Source organism: Eurosta solidaginis, chromosome 1, assembly GCF_040869045.1.
Source record: "Eurosta solidaginis isolate ZX-2024a chromosome 1, ASM4086904v1, whole genome shotgun sequence".
Classification (NCBI taxonomy): domain Eukaryota; kingdom Metazoa; phylum Arthropoda; class Insecta; order Diptera; family Tephritidae; genus Eurosta; species Eurosta solidaginis.
The window spans coordinates 66693919-66713818 of record NC_090319.1 but is presented as its reverse complement, the minus strand read 5'-3'; the positions used below and the strand labels follow the sequence as shown (position 1 = coordinate 66713818).

At 37.3% G+C, this 19900-nt stretch overlaps 1 protein-coding gene across 1 annotated transcript; it reads right to left on the bottom strand.

The window, feature by feature from the left end:
- Nucleotides 1-18409: 18409 nt before the first annotated feature.
- Nucleotides 18410-19344, bottom strand: Archease (protein archease). Its single transcript, XM_067757862.1, has 3 exons — nucleotides 19144-19344; nucleotides 19040-19064; nucleotides 18410-18981 (listed from the first exon to the last, which is right to left on the bottom strand). Exons 1-3 carry the CDS (start codon nucleotides 19196-19198, stop codon nucleotides 18591-18593), a joined length of 471 nt encoding a protein of 156 aa, XP_067613963.1. The 5' UTR covers nucleotides 19199-19344; the 3' UTR covers nucleotides 18410-18590.
- Between the last annotated feature and the right edge of the window lie 556 nt (nucleotides 19345-19900).

The following is a 19900-nucleotide window of genomic DNA, read 5'->3' as shown; positions in this document are numbered from 1 at the left end:
ACAAAATGATCATGCACCAACACCAATGAATTGTGGAATTCATTTTTTGCTCTTTTATTATTATATTGGAGTTGGGGAAATGGAGATGAACACTCTCATTTGGGCAAAGTTGGGTTATCAATTCAATTGAGGGCGATTCGTGACTTGTTGCATGAATGCGGTCATACCTGAAAATTGGCGGGAAAATAGAGACTTTAGCTTAGAAGTTAACATTAATATTGATAACAATAGCGGTTCGGTCCAGAGAAGTAAATTTATTTATTTATAGTTATACATACGTATCTGGTTCCGCCTATTAACCATAATTGTACTTTGTACATATGTATGTACGTGTACATCATGCATTGATATAAGTACCTACCCTGCAAAAATCGTTGGATAATATGGTCCACTGGAATACTAACCATTATACTCCACCGTAATGCAGCAATGGGCCAACTCTTGTTTCTACCCCTGCAAAAATCGTTGGATCATATAGTCCACTGGAGTACTAACCATTATACTCCAGTGTAATGCAGCAATGGACCAACTCTTGTTTCTACACGAACATATTGTAAGCCGATCAATGCTCGTTTTTAACGATTGTAATCACTACACGATGTTTATTGGACTGTGGGTACTCCATGGATTACTCTGATGTAATGCGGAGCTGGAGTATATGGTTCAGTCCTAGGACATCGCAATGTTAATTGGACCATATTTTTTGTATGAATTGTGGTTAATCTTGGAGCACTCGCTTGGTCCATAGCGAGTACTCCATACATGCATGCATGGAGTACTCGCGATTTTTGCAGGGTATTTATATACATGGTGTCTTCCAAAAAACTGTTGCACTTCCTATAGTTTTTATGCCAAGCTGTACTTGTACACAGGGCAGGCATGCTTAACGAACGAAACGATATCATTTCGTTACGATAATCAACGCTAATAAACGAAACGAAGTCACTTCGATCCGTTTATTAGCGTTGATTATCGTAACGAAATGATATCGTTTCGTTCGTTAAGCATGCCTGACACAGGGTATTATAACTTTGATTGGATAACGGTTGGTTGTACAGGTATAAAGGAATCGAGATAGATATAGACTTTCATATATCAAAATCATCAGGATCGAAAAAAAAAATGATTGAGCCATGTCCGTCCGTCCGTCTGTCTGTCCGTTAACACGATAACTTGAGTAAATATTGAGTGGGCGTGATACCGCCCACTTGCGATAAAATAATTTTACAAATATTATTAATCATAAATCAAAAATCGTTAAACCTATCGTAATAAAATTCGGCAGAGAGGTTGCCTTCACTATAAGGAATGCTTTGAAGAAAAATATACGAAATCGGTTAAGGACCACGCCCACCTTTATATAAACGATTTTTAAAAGGGTCATGGACGAATAAAATAGGCTATATCTCTGCAAAAAAGAGCTTTATATCAGGGTTTGAAAATGCTGAACTAATTTTCAGTATTACAAAATTGCTTGAATTTAAATTTGGAAAATATTTCAGCAACAGAAAAAAGCAAAGCAAAAAAATTTTTTTTTTCATTTTACTTCAGATATTATTTGAATGGATGAGAGCTGTCGTAGTCAGCAGAAAAAAAAAAACTTGAATATTTTACTGTGCTTTGAAATTATAAGTATTTCATTGTCACCTATTTTTACGTACACTCAGAAAAAAATTTCTCCCGATTGAAGAAAAATGGGAATGAGCGTTTAAGAAATTGTTTCCTCATTCGCATGGAATTTTTCCTCATTTTGAAGAAATTTTTGCCATGCGAAGAGGAAAAAATCTCTTAAGTGCCATTTCATTCAAGTTTTTCTGAGTGTAAACATTTTTCATTTTTTTAACAGCCGAAATTCTGGTTTCGCATTACTTGCTCAAAATAAGTAAAAGTAAATTTTATTTACTATTTCAGCAGAACTATTTGATTTTCAAAAGGGCATTAAACAATTGTAAGATGTATTGATCGTAATAGCCTTCATCTACGAGTAGGTATTTCCTGATTTTATGTTGTTTTAACCCCCGACACACATATATACGCATGCTTCTACTGAAAAAAAAGACAAATACACTCAGAAAAAACTTGAATGAAATGGCACTTAAGAGATTTTTTCCTCTTCGCATGGCCAAAATTTCTTCAAAATGAGGAAGAATTCCTCAATTTGAAGAATTTTTCCTCATTTTGAAGATATTTGGCCATGCGAATGAGGAAAAAATTTCTTAAGTGCCATTTCAATCCCATTTTTCTTCAATAGGGAGACATTTTTTTCTGAGTGTACGTACGTACAAAATCTGCACCTCCACCGGTAGCTTGGTATATGTACTGGAGTCAGTCGGGGTTTTTTCCGGGACCAAAGCATGGCATCTCTCGGATCCTTCAAAATTTGTCATACAATGAGTAGCTCCCTGTGGAGAGACTGTCCTTCGTTCGGTCCTAGAGACTAGCACTGCCCCATCTACCGAAGAAATACATATTTATAAAACGGGTACATATATGTCACATGCAAAACGCGATGTTTTAGGCTAATCCCTAATACTTGTCGTCGACGCGATTTCTTTAAAATATGTATGGCTTCTTTCTGTTCACAACCATGAGCGATTCACGCCACGTTTAAGCGCACCTCCGTTCCTTCCTCATCTATTAGCACCAAAACTGGTCTGATAGCAAAATTCTCGTTTGTTGCTAATTGTTGTAATGAAATTTGTCATGCCACTACTTTCGAACACGAGCAAGGTTCTTACAAGAAGTGGCAGTAATCGGTATATAGCCACGCAGAGTTTTTATATGTATATCAAATATATCCTGTAAATTGACTTTTCGATATTTTAATACATAATTGAGCTATTGCCTTCAAGTCGGGAGCAAAATCTTCAGATATTCGTATTCAAGGAAGTACTAAAAAAATACAATCGGCAGACAACTACGTCCACTTTCTTTATAAAAATACAAACATATACATATAAGATATCTCTGTAACGAAGAGCTGCAATCTTAAAAATTAGGGGGAATATCCTCGTAATGATGACTTAAATTACGTATTTTACAAATTTGAAAAACTGGCGTGGCAACTATGGCCATGTATACTATTTCACTTATTCTGACGACCATGACATAATGTCCCTTAAAAAAATTAAAAAAATCAACATAAGGCTTGGTCAGTGATAGCATATGTAGGAAGTGCGGGTTGGAGGAGGAAACGATCGAACACGTTCTGTGCTCGTGCCCTGCACTTGCAAGGCTAAGACTCCAGTTATTAGGAGTGATACAGCTGTCAGATCTAGAAGCAGCAAGTGGCTTAAGTCCTAGGAAGCTTCTAGTATTTGCCAAGAGGACGGGTCCTGGTTTTTGATAGGGTTTTTCAGTTTGGTCGTTAAAACAAACTTCTGGTAACACTACGGACTCAATCAGTCTATGTAAGGTCCTCATGGACCGGCCAGTTCAACCTAACCTAACATAAGGCACGATATACCTTCGAGGAGATTTAGGCCGAGCTTCTCTTTCAATCCGCGTTGTTTAGACCCATTCCGCACGGCATCTGCGAGGAAGATGCATTTTCGCTCAAAAGCTTTTCATAGAGGAAATACACTCTGAGTATTTGCGAGCCCACTGCTGAGGGGCTATAAAAAAATGCTATTACTTAAGTTGAAAAAATTTAATTAACAACTTGTGGTTCTCTAACTGGACTCAAATGTAAGATTTTCACGAAAGTAAAATAAAGTATATATAATTTAAATAAAAAGATGATAAAAAAATTGTAAGGACTACCTTTATATAAATAGACCAAACAATAGAAGGCAATTTTTCCTTTAATACAGATATAATCTTGTTGAATTCTGACTAAAAAACTTTAACAATAGCTCTTTTAAAAGAATTTTGGGATTCAAAACTATAAAGGTGGAGCGCAATCTTTCAATTAAAGGCAAACCATGTACTTGGGATTAACTAATTGATTATTTAAAATTTAAGCACGCAAACACGCAAAGCACCAAAACACTTTTACAAGACCTATTGTTAGGGTTTATTAGTCAAAATTCAATAATATTATATCTCTATTAAAGGAAAAATTGCCTTCTATTTTTTGGTCCATTTATATAAAGGTAGTCCTTAAAATTTTATTACCATCTTTTTATTTTCACTTTTCTAGTGCTGCCTACAAAAAGGCATTTGGAATTTTGGGTTCTGACTCACGGCCAAGTTTCTGGTACTATCTAGCTCACCGGGAAGTTACTTAAAAATCGATCGCATTATTCCCCCGTTTTTAAAGGATTTGCAGTTATCTTGACTAGCGCGTCACCTAGCGGAACCTTCTTTTATATAAGTTGTATTGTCATCAAGCCTCTAACTAAGTGCGAAGTTTCAAGTCTCTAGGTAACTGGGAAGTTAGTTAAATATGGATTGAAAGATTCCCAAATTAAAATTTCTTTTCTTACCATCTCGATCCGCGTGCGCCACCTAGCGAATTTTTTTGGATCAAATGTTGTATTGTCACCGGGTTCTGACCCACGGCCCAAGTTCCAAGTCTCTAGCTCATCGGAAAGTTACTCAAAAATCGATCGCAAGATTCCCCTCGTTTTTCAGGGATTTGTAGTTATCTCAATTAGCACGCCGCCTAGCGGCAGTTTGTTTTCTATAAATTGTATTGTCACCAAACCTCGAACAGTGTGCCTAGTTTCAAGTCTCCGGGAAGTTAGTTAAAAATGGATTGAAAGATTCCCAAATCAAAATTAATTTTCTTAATATCTCGATCCATGCGCCACCTAGCGAAATTTTTTTTGATCAAATATTGCATTGTCACCGGGTTCTGACTCACGGGTTTCAGGTCTCTAGCTCACCGGGAAGTTACTTCAAAATCGATCGCAAGATTCCCTGCGTTTTTTCAGGGATCTTCAGGGATTTTCGCTTATCTCCATTTTCCATTTTAAAATTAATTTTCTGTATATCTCGATCCGTGCGCCATCTAGCGGAATTTTTTTCACTTGCATTGTAATGTCTCCCAGATCTGAACTATGCTCTAAGTATCAAGTGTCTAGCTCAATGGGAAGTTACCGAAAAAGACTTTTCCGTGGGTCAAAAATTCGTATGGAAATGAGGGGACAAACATGAAAGCGACTTAATATAAAGGTATGAAAAATAAATAAATGTGACGCGATAACCTCCGAGGATGTTTTAGTCCGAGAAGAAGAGAAGCAATTTGCGTCGTGTTCCTTTTAATTTTTTCTACAAATTGGCGGGACGGGACATACTTGTTTTATGCAGACCCCGAATGGCATCTGCAAGGCAGATGAGTTTTCGCTGAGAGCTTTTCATGGCAAAAATACAGTCGGAGTGCTTAGCAAACACTGCCGAGGGGCGACCCCGGTAAAAAAATTTTCTTCTAGTTGAAAAACATTGTTTCTAAAATTTTGATGTTGCTTTGCCCGGGGCGTGAACCCAGGATCTTCGGTGTGGTAGACTGAGCGCGCTACCGTCACACCACCGAATTAATTCACTGAATGAATCGAAAGAACTAAAAGATTTAAAATAACATGCGAACGCCCGAGAAAAGTAATAGCAAGAATGCATGAGCTGCTTATTACAAAAAAAATTGGAACAGTTTTTAAGTTAGCAAGTAATCATTGAGGTCTATTTGCGGACAATCTGCATCGGTACCATGGTATAGTCCAAGTGGCATAGCCCAGACTTTTTTACTTGGGAGTATGTCACCCCACTGCGGTGAAGTAACTCCAAGTTTTTTACTATCATCATTTTTATACTCAGCGTGCTTTGCACACAGAGTGTATTAACTTTGATTGGATAACGGCTGGTTGAACAGATATAAAGGAATTGAGATAGATATAGACTTCCATATATCAGTATCGAAAAAAAATTTGATTGAGCCATGTCCGTCCGTCCGTCCGTTAGCACGATAACTTGAGTAAATATCGAGATATCTTCACCAAATTTGGTACATTATCTTATCTGGACCCAGAATAGATTGGTATTGAAAATGAGCGAAATCGGATGATAACCACGCCCACTTTTTATATAAATAAAATTTTGGAAAACACAAAAAACCTGATAATTTAGTAAATAATACACCTAGAATGTTGAAATTTGACATGTGGACTGATATTGAGACTCTTGATAAAAATTTGGAAACATTTTTTAAAATGGGCGTGGCACTGCCCACTTGTGATAAAATCCATTTTACAAATATTATTAATCATAAATCGAAAATCTTTAAACCTATCGTAACAAGTGGAGCTCATAGACTTGGCTTCCCTTAATCCGCAAGCTGTGGTTACATCCACTTCTAAGGTCGCGGAAAAAACCTTAGAGTCTCAAACTGTAACTTCTAAAACTGTAACTTCTTATTCAGAAGCACCGGCTAAGAAGCTGGTTGTGGTCCCGCTCAAAAAATCGATTTTTGTATCTCGCTTTGACAAAGACACTTGTTGAGGATATCAAGTCTTATGTCACTTCGAAAATTAAGGCAGACGGCATAAATTCCGAAATTTTTTGCGGCGAGTATCAGACCTATAGAAACGATCGCTTAAATAGGACCGGAGGTGATGTCTTGCTAGCTGTACATTCTTCAATTCCATCTGAAGATGTTAATTTAGGCGACGTTGATTCCATCGAGTTTAAATGCATCCGAATCTTACTAGGCCGGGGTCGTATTTACTTAGCCGTTTGCTATATTCCACCGTCTTCTGATCTATCAGTGTATATGCACCATATTTCACTGTTACAATCAGTCAATTCGATGATAAAGCCCACGGACTCAATGATTGTTTTAGGCGACTTTAACCTGCCACATATATCTTGGAATACCGTTGATCACAATATTGTCCCCGTATCATCCAAGATGCATAAGAATGACTTTTTGGATGTAATTACTGATCTTTGCCTTAATCAGATCAACTTCTTTCCGAATAAGTATGGAAAATTTTTAGACTTAGCATTTGTTGACGACATATCTAAATTCTCTATAAATCGGTGTGAACCTCTTGTTTTGCCAGAAGACGTTTACCATCCTTCTCTTGAGACAACTTACGAAATCATAAGCAACGAAGTCGGCTGCACTGACAAAATACGTGTCTCTACCAGATGCTTTCATTTTTCCAAAACTAATTTCAAAAATTTAAATAAAGAGCTTTCTGAGATAACGTGGCCTCGATATAAAGAGGATGTAGAGGAAAACGTTTTACATTTTAATAAAACCATTTATACTTTATTTGGAAAACATGTGCCCAAACGCACATGCTCGTACACTGAACCAGTGCAAGCCTGGTTTACTAAAGATTTAAAAGCTTTAAAAAATAAGAAATCATGTTTATTCAAACTATATAAGAGAACCGGTTTACATTCTCATTATGCACAGTACGCTATTTTCCGTCATAAGTATTTTGAACTTAATAAAAAGTATTATAAAGCTTACATATGTAAAATTAAAAGAAACATTATTTGCCACCAGAAGTATTTTTATGATTTCGTAAATTCTAAACGCAGAACTAACGGGTTTCCTTAGAAATAGCATTTCCAGCGACGATCAAGAGATTGCAAACTTCTTCGCTCAATTCTTTCACTCTAATTACTCTGCTGTGGTGATTCATCACCTACAAATTATCCGTATGAGCTCCATTCTAGTAACTCAATATATGCCCCACATTTGTTGCCTGAAGATGTTCTACTACATCTAAAGAACCTAAAAGAATCCTTCAAATACGGTCCCGAGTTGATCCCAACATGTTTTCTTAAAAATGTGCGGAATACATTTACCAGCCCCTTACTGATCTGTTTAACCTCTCTTTAAAAAATGGCATTTTCCCGACTGCTTGGAAGGAATCTTTTCTTATCCCACTTCATAAAAAAGGAAGCAAGTCGTCTATTGAAAACTATCGTGGAATAGCAAAGCTCTCCGCTATCCCTAAGCTTTTCGAAGCAATCGTTACTAATCACCTTACATTTTCGATTCCTGCATTGATAGATAGTTCTCAGCATGGCTTTTGTAGAGCCAAATCAACCACAACCAATTTGCTTGAATTTACAACTCACGTCTTTAATGGGTTTAGAAACAACGACGTTATATACACTGATTTCAACAAAGCATTCGACAAAGTACGCCACTCATTACTTGTTTATAAACTCGAATTGCTTGGTTTTCAACCCGGCCTAACTCGCTGGATCTCCTCCTATCTTTGCGGTAGAACTCAAAGAATCATTTTTAAAAACATTTGTTCGAATGTCATCGATGTTCCCTCCAGTGTGCCTCAGGGCAGCCATCTCGGTCCTATTCTGTTTTTGATCTTTATAAACGATGTTTCCACAACTATAAAATATTCTAAAACTTTAATGTATGCCGACGACGTAAAACTTTTTAAGTCATACGCGTCGGTTGAAGAACGTTCTGTACTCTAGGCGGATTTAAATCGTTTAGTTACTTGGTGTAATGCGAATTTTATGTCTCTCAACATAGAAAAATGTAAATCCATGTGTTTTTCACGTGGGAACATACAGCCAGCTTCCTACACAATTAATGTCCAATCTCTGGAAAGCGTTGATGTTTTTGTCGACTTGGGAGTTACAATGAATTGCAAACTTAGTTTCAACCCTCATATTAATGCCACAGTCAATAAAGCGAGAGGAGTTTTAGCATTTGTGAAAAGATGGGCAAAAGAGTTTAGTGATCCTTACGTTACAAAAACCCTTTTTACATCATTGGTGAGGCCGATATTAGAATATGGATCGATAATTTGGAATCCGCGTTATCAAGTTCATGTGGATAGACTAGAATCAATTCAAAAACAGTTTTTACTTTTCGCCTTGAGAAATCTTCAATGGGACTCTCCGTATAATCTTCCTTCTTACACTAATCGATTAAAACTAATAAATCTTCCTACCCTTGCAAGTCGTAGAGAAATGCTAGGTGTACTATTTATGGCTAGAATTTTAAATGGATCGATTTCAAGCCCATTTCTTTTGAACGAAGTAAACTTGAATGTTCCATGCCGAGTTTCAAGGCATTATAAACCTATAATTCTTAAACAATGCAGAAGCAATTTCCAACTACACGAACATTTTCTATGTTTGTGTGAAGATTATAACTTTCACTCGAGAATAATTGATGTTTCGGACTCGCTCTATGCCATAAAAAAGACGGTTCTATCTTCTCTTAATAATTAAAAAATTATATTTATACTTTTAATCTATTGTATTTTGTGAATCTTTATTTCTCAGCTGATGAGTTTCTCTGTAGCCTCTCAAAGACTAGGTAACAAAAAAATTAGAAATAACACATAAATAAGAATTAGGATACAAAAAAAAAAAAAAACAAAAAGTATGTATGAATTAAAAAAAAAACAGGATTAGCCTGGTCATCGGGCCACTTGAGGGCAGTGCGCTGCCACAACGTCCGAGAAAAAAAAATTCGGCAGAGAGGTTGCCTTTACTATAAGGAATACTTTGAAGAAAAATTTACGAAATCGGTTAAGGACCACGCCCACTTTTATATAAAAGATGTTTAAAAGGGTCGTGGACGAATAAAATAAGCTATATCTTTGCAAAAAAAAGAGCTTTATATCAATGGTATTTCATTTCCCAAGTGGATTTATAACAATAAATAGGAAAAACTTCAAATTTTAAAAAATGAGCGTGGCACCGCCCCTTTTATGACTAAGCAATTTTCAATGTTTCGGGAGCCATAACTCGAAGAAAAATTTACATATCGTAACAAAATTGGGTACACATAATTTCCTTATAGCAGAAAATATTTCTAGTAAAATGGACGGGATCGGTTAAAGACCACGGCAACTTAGATATAAAACAAGTTTAAAAGGTTCGTAGACTATAATAATAAGCTATAACTTAGCAAAAAATAGTATTGAATCAATGATATTTCACTTATCAAGTTTTATTTTAAGAGGAAATGGGGAGACATTTTTTAAACAGGCTGTACCACGTGTTATGTAGAAAAGTAATTTATCTGAAATGAAATGTACAATTAAAGTTCACGCTGAGTATATAATGTTCGGTTACACCCGAACTTAGACACCTTTATTTGTTAAATATTGTTTTAGTTTAACTAATACAATTGAAATAAATGTTTCGAACACAAACGTTGGCCTTCATTTAAAAAAAAAAAAAATTATCCAGGGACGTAGCGTAAATAAGTGCAGCGGTCACCTAAGGATTAACTATTTTCACCCGTGAGTTACGCAATGATATCCACTTAACCAGCTTATGGTTTTGAAATAGTTATTCTCTAAGGTATTAAGGTGTTTCTACGGTTATTCGCTTAATCTCTTGTAACCTACGTAGCTCGGTAGCATTGCGCCGAAGTGGGATTCAAGGGGTTGATAAGCAAAGCTTTATAGATTCAAAGCTTCCGCAACCCAATTGTCAACCTCACCTACGCGAGAGTAATCCTGTTACAAATATGAGTGTGTCATACATATATTTAACAGGCGAGGCTCTGGCTACCCCAAGTTCCTCATGGAACCAGGGGGTGGGGAGGGCGGAATGGCCTAGAAGGCTTAATGTTGTTCGGTATACATATGTATGTACACATGTACATCCGTATATGCAAAATAGAGTTATTATACACTCTTCTACCTATGATCTTCATATTGCAAATTATGTATACTTAGCTGAATACCCTGAAATAAAGTTAGTTGTGAAATAGAACTCGACATGTGCGTTTGAATAGTCGTGAGTACACTACAAATGTGGTCATATTAATCGTTCCCGAGATGGTCGGGCTTTGTTACCGGAACGTACCGGATCTATATGCGGCAAAGGACCATCAACATCGATAGCACTCCCCAAAGACTTCGGGGAGTGTCTTTATCGTTGACATACGGTGCAGACGGTGTGAGTAATCTTATGATCTTGTCTCACATGAATGTTGGTGGTCGGGCATTTCGAGCTTGTGAAATTGTATATCTTAACATCATGCGCCTTTTAGCGCAACAACAAACGAGAATTTTGTCTGGCTATCGGACCAGCTTTGGTGCTAATAGATTAGGAAGGAACGGCGTGAATCGCTCTAGGTTGTGAACAGAAAGGAGCCATACATGTTTTAAAGAAATCGCGTCGACAACAAGTATTAGGGATTAGCCTAAAACATCGCGTTTTGCATTTGACATATATGTGCCCGTTTTATAAATATGTATTTCTTCGGTAGATGGGGCAGTGCTAGTCTCTAGGACCGAACGAGGACAGTCTCTCCACAAGGAGCTACTCATTGTATGACAAATTTTGAAGGATCGGAGAGAAATTGAGCCATGCTACATTGAAATGCGATGCTTTGGTCCCGGAAAAAACCCCTACTGACTCCATTACATATACCAAGCTACCGGTGGAGGTGCAGATTTTGTACGTACGTATTTGTCTTTTTTTCAGTAGAAGCGTATATATGTGTGTCGGGGGTTAAAACAACATAAAAAGAAGAAATACCTACTCGTAGATGAAGGCTATTACGATCAATACATCGTACAATTGTTTGTATGTCCCTTTGAAAATCAAATAGTTCTGCTGAAATAGTAAAAAAAATTTACTTTTACTTATTTTCAGCAAGTAATTCGAAACCAGATTTTCGGCTATTAAAAAACTGAAAAATTTTTACTTAAAAATAGTTGATCATGAAATACTTATAGCTTCAAAGCACAGTAAAATATTCAAGTTTTTTTTCTGCTGACTACGACAGCTCTCACCCATTCAAGTAATATCTGAAGTAAAATGAAAAAAAAAATGTTTGTTTGCTTTGCTTTTTTCTGTTGCTGAAATATTTTTCAAATGCAAATGTAAGCCGTATACAAAAATTCCAAACCGACAAAAAACTCATTGCTGGTAAAGCCAAAAATTTGTAAATCTTACTATTTTTCAGTAAGCAATTCAAACCCTGCTTTATATCAATGGTATTTCATATCCCAACTGGATTTATAATAATAAATAGGAACAATTTCAAATTAAAACAAGTAAGGAAGGCTAAGTTTGAGTGTAACCGAACATTACATACTCAGCTGAGAGCTTTGGAGACAAAATAAGGGAAAATCACCATTTAGCAAAATAAACCTAGGGTAACCCTGGAATTTGTATGTTTGTATGACATGTGTATCAAATGAAAGGTTTTTTTTTTTTTTTTTGGGCTTGGTTGAATGGCACGGACGCTAGTCCATAACGCCAGGTTGTATGTCGGATTGTTCTTTTTTCAGATTGTTGTATATGTAATTTTAGCTCCACTAATACACAATGGTAGTACCAAGGTGGCCAGAACCATGTGTAGCAGCTTGCAATTTGGTATTAATTATTTTAATTCTTCGTATTTTCAATTAGGGTTGGTTTTTACTTGGCACCACGCCATGTTATATTCAATTTGATTTAATGGTTTACTCCAAGTACGATAAATTTTAAGTTTTTTAACTGTTTTATTAATTTTTTGTCAAGTCGCTTCCTTCACTATCCGCCATTTTGTTCTCAACCGCATGAATAGCGTCCTTTTATAACACGCGGTTGAGCTGTGGGGAAACGAACTTGACGCGACGACGTCAAAAAACGAAGTGAATGAAAGGTTTTAAAGAGTATTTTAAGAGGGAGTTGGCCATAGTTCTATAGGTGGACGCCTTTTCGATATATCGCAATAAGGGTGGAACAGGGCTGACTCTAGAATGTGTTTGTACGATATGGGTATCAAATTAAAAGTATTAATGAGGGTTTTAAAAGGGAGTAGCCCTTAGTTGTATATGTGAAGGCGTTTTCGAGATATCGACCAAAATGTGGACCATGGTGACCCAGAACATCTTCTGTCGGGTACCGCTAATTTATTTATATATGTCATACCACGAACAGTATTCCTGCCAAGATTCCAAGGGCTTTTGATTTCGCCCTGCAGAACTTTTTCATTTTCTTCTACTTACTATGATAGGTTTCACACCCATTTTACAAAGTTTTTTCTTAAGTTATATTTTGCGTCAATAAACCAATCCAATTACCATGTTTCATCTCTTTTTTCATATTTGGTACAGAATTATGGCAATTTTTTCATTTTTCGTAATTTTCGATATCGGAAAAGTGGGCGTGGTCATAGTCGGATTTCGGCCATATTTTATACCAAGATAAAGTGACTTCAGGTAAGTACGTGAACTAAGTTTAGTTAAGATATATGGTTTTTTGCACAAGTTATCGTGTTAACGGCCGAGCGGAAGGACAGACGGTCGACAGTGTATAAAAACTGGGCGTGGCTTCAACCGATTTCGCCCATTTTCACAGAAAACAGTTATCGTCATAGAATCTATGTCCCTACCAAATTTCACAAGGATTGGTCAATTTTTGTTCGACTTATGGCATTAAAAGTATTCTAGACGAATTAAATGAAAAAGGGCGGAGTTACACCCATTTTGAAATTTTCTTTTATCTTTGTATTTTGTTGCACCATATCATTACTGGAGTCGAATGTTGACATAATTTACTTTTATACTGTAAAGATATTAAATTTTTTGTTAAAATTTGACTTAAAAAAATTTTTTTTTAAAAGTGGGCGTGTTCGTCATCCGATTTCGCTAATTTTTATTTAGCACACATATAGTAATAGGAGTAACGTGCCTACCAAATTTCATCATGATATCTTCAAGGACTGCCAAATTACAGCTTGCAAAACTTTTAAATTACCTTCTTTTAAAAGTAGGTGCTGCCACGCCCATTGCCCAAAATTTTTCTAATTTTCTATTTTGCCTCATAAGGTTTCATCGCTTTATCCGTCTTTGGTAATGAATTATCGCACTTTTTCGGTTTTTCGAAATTTTCGATATCGAAAAAGTGGGCGCGATTGTAGTCCGATTTCGTTCATTTTAAATAGCGATATGAGATGAGCGTCCAGGAACCTACATACCAAATTTCATCAAGATACCTCAAAATTTACTCAAGTTATCGTGTTTACAGACGGACGGACGGACGTGGCCAAATGAATTTCTTTTTTCACCCAGTTCATTTTGATATATAGAAGTCTATATCTATCTCGATTAGTTTATGCCGTTACGGATTACCGTTATGCGAACAAAGTTAATATACTCTGTGAGCTCTGATCAGCTGAGTATAAAAAATGCGCGTGGCACCGCCCTTTTATGACTATGCAATTTTCTATGTTTCGAGAGCCATAACTCGAAGAAAAATTAACGGATCGTAATCTAGAAAAAATGGACGAGATCGGTTAAAGACCACGCCCCCTTTTATATAAAAGATTTTTAAAAGAGTGATAGACGAAAATAATAAGCTATATCTTGGCGAAAAAGAGCTTTGTATCAATGGAATTTTACTTTCTAAATTGAATTGGAAAACACTAAAATTTTTGAAAATGGGTGTGGCACCGTCCCTTTTTTGTCTAAGCAATTTTCAGTGTTTCGGGAGCCATAACTCGAAGAAAAATTAACGGATCGTAATAAAATTAAAATAAAACAAATTTTCCTTTTAACTGGAGTTTAAATTCGCACTAAAAAACGGGCCTTAATTTTTTACAATCTGCCATTTTAATAGCTTTAAATAAAGCGAATAATCGTTCACATGGTCATAAAAAGGTCAATGATCTTCAAAAATTTGATCCGCTATCATCGAATTACAATTACATTATAAAGGGCTGCCCATTAAGGACATTTGCGTATGATACGCAGAAAATATCCGTTAATACAAACTCAAAATAGGGGGCCAGATTTAAGTATCTTCCTATATTTGAGGGAGTTGAGTACGAGCAGATCAAGCGGGGATGATGTGAAAAAAGAGAGGAAAAGGAAAGGAAAAACCAGAGAAGGAAGTAGAGACAAGTAGGAGAATCAAGGAAAGAGGTAATGGGAATATAGAAAAATTGAGGTGGATAGAGACAAGAGAGCAGAAAAAATATTAAGGGGAGGGGAAAAATGTGAGGGACTGGAGGAAATAAAGGTTGACTAAAAGAAGGAATCAGAAAGATAGTGAGGAGCAGAATGAAGCAAATGGCTAGGAAAGAAAGTGAAATAAAGGTTGACAAAAAGAACTAATCAGAAAGATAGTGAAGAGCAGAATGAAGCGGGATTCAAGGGGTTGTGTAGCGCAACATATAGCTTTTCCAACCCAATTGTCAACCTCACCTTCGAGCGGCGAATCCCGTTTCACTAACAGACGAGGCTCTGGCGACCCCAATCTCCTCATGGAACTTGGGGGTGGGGAGGGAGGGATGGCCTGAAGGTTCAATGTGGCCATATAAATCGTTCCCGAGATGGTCGGGCCAGCACCTTAATGGTGCTGTGTTACCGGAGCGTATCGGATCTGTATCCGACAAAGGACCATCACATCGATAACACTCCCCAAAGCCTTCGGGGAGTAACCTAATCGCTACAACAACAACAACAACAACAACAGCAGAATGAAGCAAATGGCTAGGGGAAGAGAGATAATGAAAAAGGAGCAGTGAGAGAAATAAATGAAGTGGAATGCTAAGTGATAAAAACAGGAAATTCCGAATTGCGGTGGGACCTTCGTTCGATATTAAAGGCTAAGTTTGGTTGAACGGCTAGTTCGGGTTAGATATCAGGCCTCGTAAATAGCGGAAATCCATGTATCTACGACTAAGGTTCCATGGCTTCAATCTAGACCTTTTTTGTGATTGCAACCGAGGTTTATAAAAAAATTAATTTAGTTGCATATCGGTAATTCCTCATGGCTCTTAGCATGGACCCCTGTAAATTGCAGGCCCCTATTCAGCACTAAAAGTTCAGGCACACAGTCCTGTTTACCGCATATTTTAAAGTAAATATGAGCCAGATCTGTATAGTTTCATTCAGGCGGAATGTATAGTCGTGAAGAAAGCAACAGAGATCTGGAGGAAGCATTGAAGGCAACGAAAAGTCCATGAGTTGGTAAAGGAGGGTGCTGCCATCGATGAATCCACGGTAGACTTCCCAATTTTCTTGGGAGTAATCAAAAGGGGACAAAAGTTGCTTATGATCCATCAAGCAGGAAGGGTGTGGAAGATCGGGCTGTATAACTTGTAAGATCATGTGCGAACACAACGAAGTCAGACTTTTAAACTTGATCATATCTCTAAAGATAGAATACCTAATGGTCATAATAGGCATATTAAATGGACACCGCTTTCTTGCGTCACATACTTATAATTTAGGGATCGCCATTAACAGCAGATTTAAGAAGTGCGAGCTGTAGTAAGAAACGGTTGAGCACATTCTCTGTCCGTGTCCTGCGCTCAGGGGTCAAGACTCTAGGTTTTAAGAAAGGCCTACCTTAGAATGTCGTTGATGGCCAGAGTTTTCACTATGAGGTACACACTGTTGTTGTTATTGTAGGCACTTCCGCCGAGGTTCAGGATGCGGTACCTTCTAATATTCGACAGCAGCGGAAACAATTTTGTTTTTATTCTAAGCTTACTAAGCCGTTAAGAGGTAACTACATCTACCGGCTGTTTTTTGTAATACCGACCCACTCTTCATTACATTTTGCTCAATGGCGAGAGCAGATAGGGATAAACTAAGCTCAAGTTTAACTGCAGCCAGCGTAACAACGAAAACAATTCAATCTAGGAATTCTAGGAATCAGTCTTGCTAACAAGTGTTACTTTGGACTGAGTAGGCAACTGTCCTCTTTCGACGATACAAAACACGCTCTAAGTATAGCACTTAGTCGCTTCTTCGATGTGCCAACTGAAGCCAGTTGGTAACACCAAGGGAATTTAAACCGTTTTCCACCCGATCCTTTCAGTGGAGTGGGGCCGCCCTCTTCCTCTGCTTCCATAGCCCGATTCCGATAAAAATACTTTCTAGCCGGAGCATCATCTTTAATTCGTATAATATGGCCTACCGAGCATAGCTGCTGTGTTTTAATTTAAAGTTAGTGCAGCTCATCATTAAATCTTCTTTTAGTCGTCGCCAGCGCGTAGAGGTTCGTAAATCCTTTGAAGAATTTTCTTCTCTAACAAACATTCCGAGAGCCGCCTCTTCTGATGTTGTCATGGTCCATCCTTCTGTATCATACAGCAGGCCCCAGCGGGTTAGGGGGTTAGAATATACCCGCGGTAGGTATGCCTGTCGTAAGAGGCGACTAAAATACCAAATAGATTCAAGGGGTTGTGTAGCGCAACCCTTTCAAGGGGTTCCCAGCGCAATATATAGCTTCTCCAACCCAATTGTCAACCTCACTTATCCGTGTCGAATCCTGTTTCATTAACAGCCGAGGCTCTGGCGACCACGAACTCCTCATGGGTCTAGGGGTGGGAGGGCGGTATGGCCTAGAAGGTCGCATGTGGTCATACTGGATCGTTCCCGAGATGGTCGGGCTTGGTACCGGAACGTACCGAATCTTCATCCATAAAGAGTGGATCTTGGCTGGATTTCAAATCTGATGTTGTTTGTGCCATGCTGGTTCCCAAGGAAACGAAGTCTTTTACTATTCCCAAATTATTACTGCCAACAGTGGCGTGGTTGCCAAGGCGGAAATGCACATGCTTTGCTTCATCAGTACTTCGTTTCGTCTTTATCGCTTCCTTTTCCAGTTTAGAGTGAGCAGAACTTACGGCGCGGGTGTTCAGGCCGATGATATCAATGTTGTCAGCATAGGCCAGTAATAGCACGTTTTTAATAAATATTAATCTAGACCGGTTAAACTCGGCAGCTTGTCTTATTTTCTCCTGCATTAAAAAAAGGAAATCGCCGTCGAAGGGGCCTTTAAAATCGGCGAAGAGGTGATGTGTATCAATCCAATTTTCCAAGGTTTGGCGTATAGTAAAAATCTGGTTTTTGTTGTTGTATGAACGATAAAGACACTGTCCGAAGTTTGTGGAAAGTGTTATCGATTTTGATGGTTATGACCCTCTACGTTTACGGTAACAAAGCAAAATTAAGGTACTAGCCCGACCATCTCCGGAACGATTAACATGACCACACTGAACCTTCTATGCCATCCCGCCACCCACACCCTAGTTCCATGAGGAACATGGGGTCGCCAGAGCCTCGCCTGCTAAATATGTGTGATAAATTCATATTTGTAATAGGATTCCCCTCGCATAGGTGAAGCTATAAAGCTTTGTATTGCGCTTATCAACCCCTTGAGTCCCTAAAAATCTGGTCGATCATAAGATCTATAGGCTTCTCTTAATACCAATTCTGCTGTATGCACGGAATCATAGATTGTGTCAAAAGATGATGTGGTCCTTGGAGTATTCCAGCGAAAAGCTCTCCGAAGATTTAGGGTGCTTTCCGTTAAATTACGGTGTATATCGAAGAAAATTTAACGATGCACTGTATGAGATTTATGCAGATATAGATATAGAACACCGAATATAGGACCAAATGCTTCGATAGCTAGTTCGTGTTAAACAGAAGGTTTGGAAATTCGAGAATCGATTGTTAAATATAGTTAAAATGGCAACGCCGAAGAGACTTATTATAACGTGGAATTTCATAATAAACTCCGCAATAAACTTATAATCTTAACAATGTATCTAAACAAATGACTTTCATATAAGTTAACTAAGATTACATTTTCAATGGAAGCCAACGTCCATGGGATCTATGCATTATGCATAATGCTTTACAATTAAAATCTTCAAACTAACAACGAAACATCTCACCGTACCCTCAAATATCGATTATCACAAATACTTCATAGTGATTGCGTTCCGGTTCCTGTATTACTTGCATTGCTGAGTAGGTAATCGCTTTGACTTCAGTACCTTGAGGATGTTTGCCAATTTCGAATGGTTCACCATAACACCGGCATTCAATTTCAAACGTTTCCATGTCGAATTTTGTTATTTCCACACGTCTGCAAATAAGAAACGGCTCAGCGGAGAAGAGAAACAGCAGCTCATCCAGAAAGTGAAATAATAAACCTTCGATATCATCACCTTTAGCTTCGATTTGAAAACACTTTGTTACAGTCACATACTCGAGTTCAGTCATATAGCCAAACATTGCCATACCACATTGTTCGAAAGCTTCTTGTAGTGTAGATCCCCAGGCGTGCAGTCTGTGAGGAAATAATGTTTAACATATTAATTTTAATAATTAAGAGTTCATTTGCTTACTGCACATCGGCGGTGTGATCTAAATCTGCAAGAAAGTATGCACATTAAATTGGAATTTATTAGACTTGTGTTTGGTAGCTTTGCCAAGCTCTGTATGTACTTACATTCGTATTTAACTTCCGGCAGAAAGAAGTCCTCTTTACTAAATTCAACTTCCATATTTTATGCAATTTTATATCATGAAAAAATTCTTTATGTCCTTTGAATTTAATGCGAAATAATGCAATATTTATGTGGAATTAAACATAATTTACAAAAACGCGGTATTACTCACTGGTTTGTTTTGTTTTGTCAAATCAGCTGTTGAGCGCAAACTTATGTCGAATGACAGATGAGATGTTGCTAGACGACTTGTTGCCAATATAAATGTTCCATAGACATGTTGATAATAGGGTCAGTCATATGAACATAGAAAAAGTGTAGTTAGACTTACAACAATAAAGCCATAACCAGGGCCCGAATTACGTATTTCGTGAACTGAACACTCGTCTCTTAAAAGTACTTATTTGGTAATACGTGATACGTGAACGAATAGCTGCTATCGAAATTCGGTATTATGTGTTCAGTGAACGTACACAACAAATCGTAAACGTCAAAAAATTTCATACGATAGCAAAAAGACGTTCGAGTGCATTAAAAATTGGTTGTAGTTTGAAAATTAAACGAATTAATTTATAGTTCTTACGTTTTAAATTTGTTTTTAAAAAAGTAAAGTGATCTTAGCACAACTAAAAAGGAAAATTTTATCAAACATTAAAAGGAAAATTTCGAGTTTAATAATGTAAGTAAATAAATATAAAATTAGTTAAAAGTATTTATAATATAAAATGTTTGTTTCCCCAAAGGACGCATCTAAATAAG

Excerpts from the sequence above, each read along its gene's own strand:
- Archease (XM_067757862.1), bottom strand. The coding sequence starts at position 19,198 with ATGGAAGTTGAATTTAGTAAAGAGGACTTCTTTCTGCCGGAAGTTAAA. Across the intron at positions 19,065-19,143 it reads GCCGGAAGTTAAATACGAAT|ATTTAGATCACACCGCCGAT; the intron begins GTAAGTACATAC and ends ACTTTCTTGCAG. Across the intron at positions 18,982-19,039 it reads GATCACACCGCCGATGTGCA|ACTGCACGCCTGGGGATCTA; the intron begins GTAAGCAAATGA and ends ATTTCCTCACAG.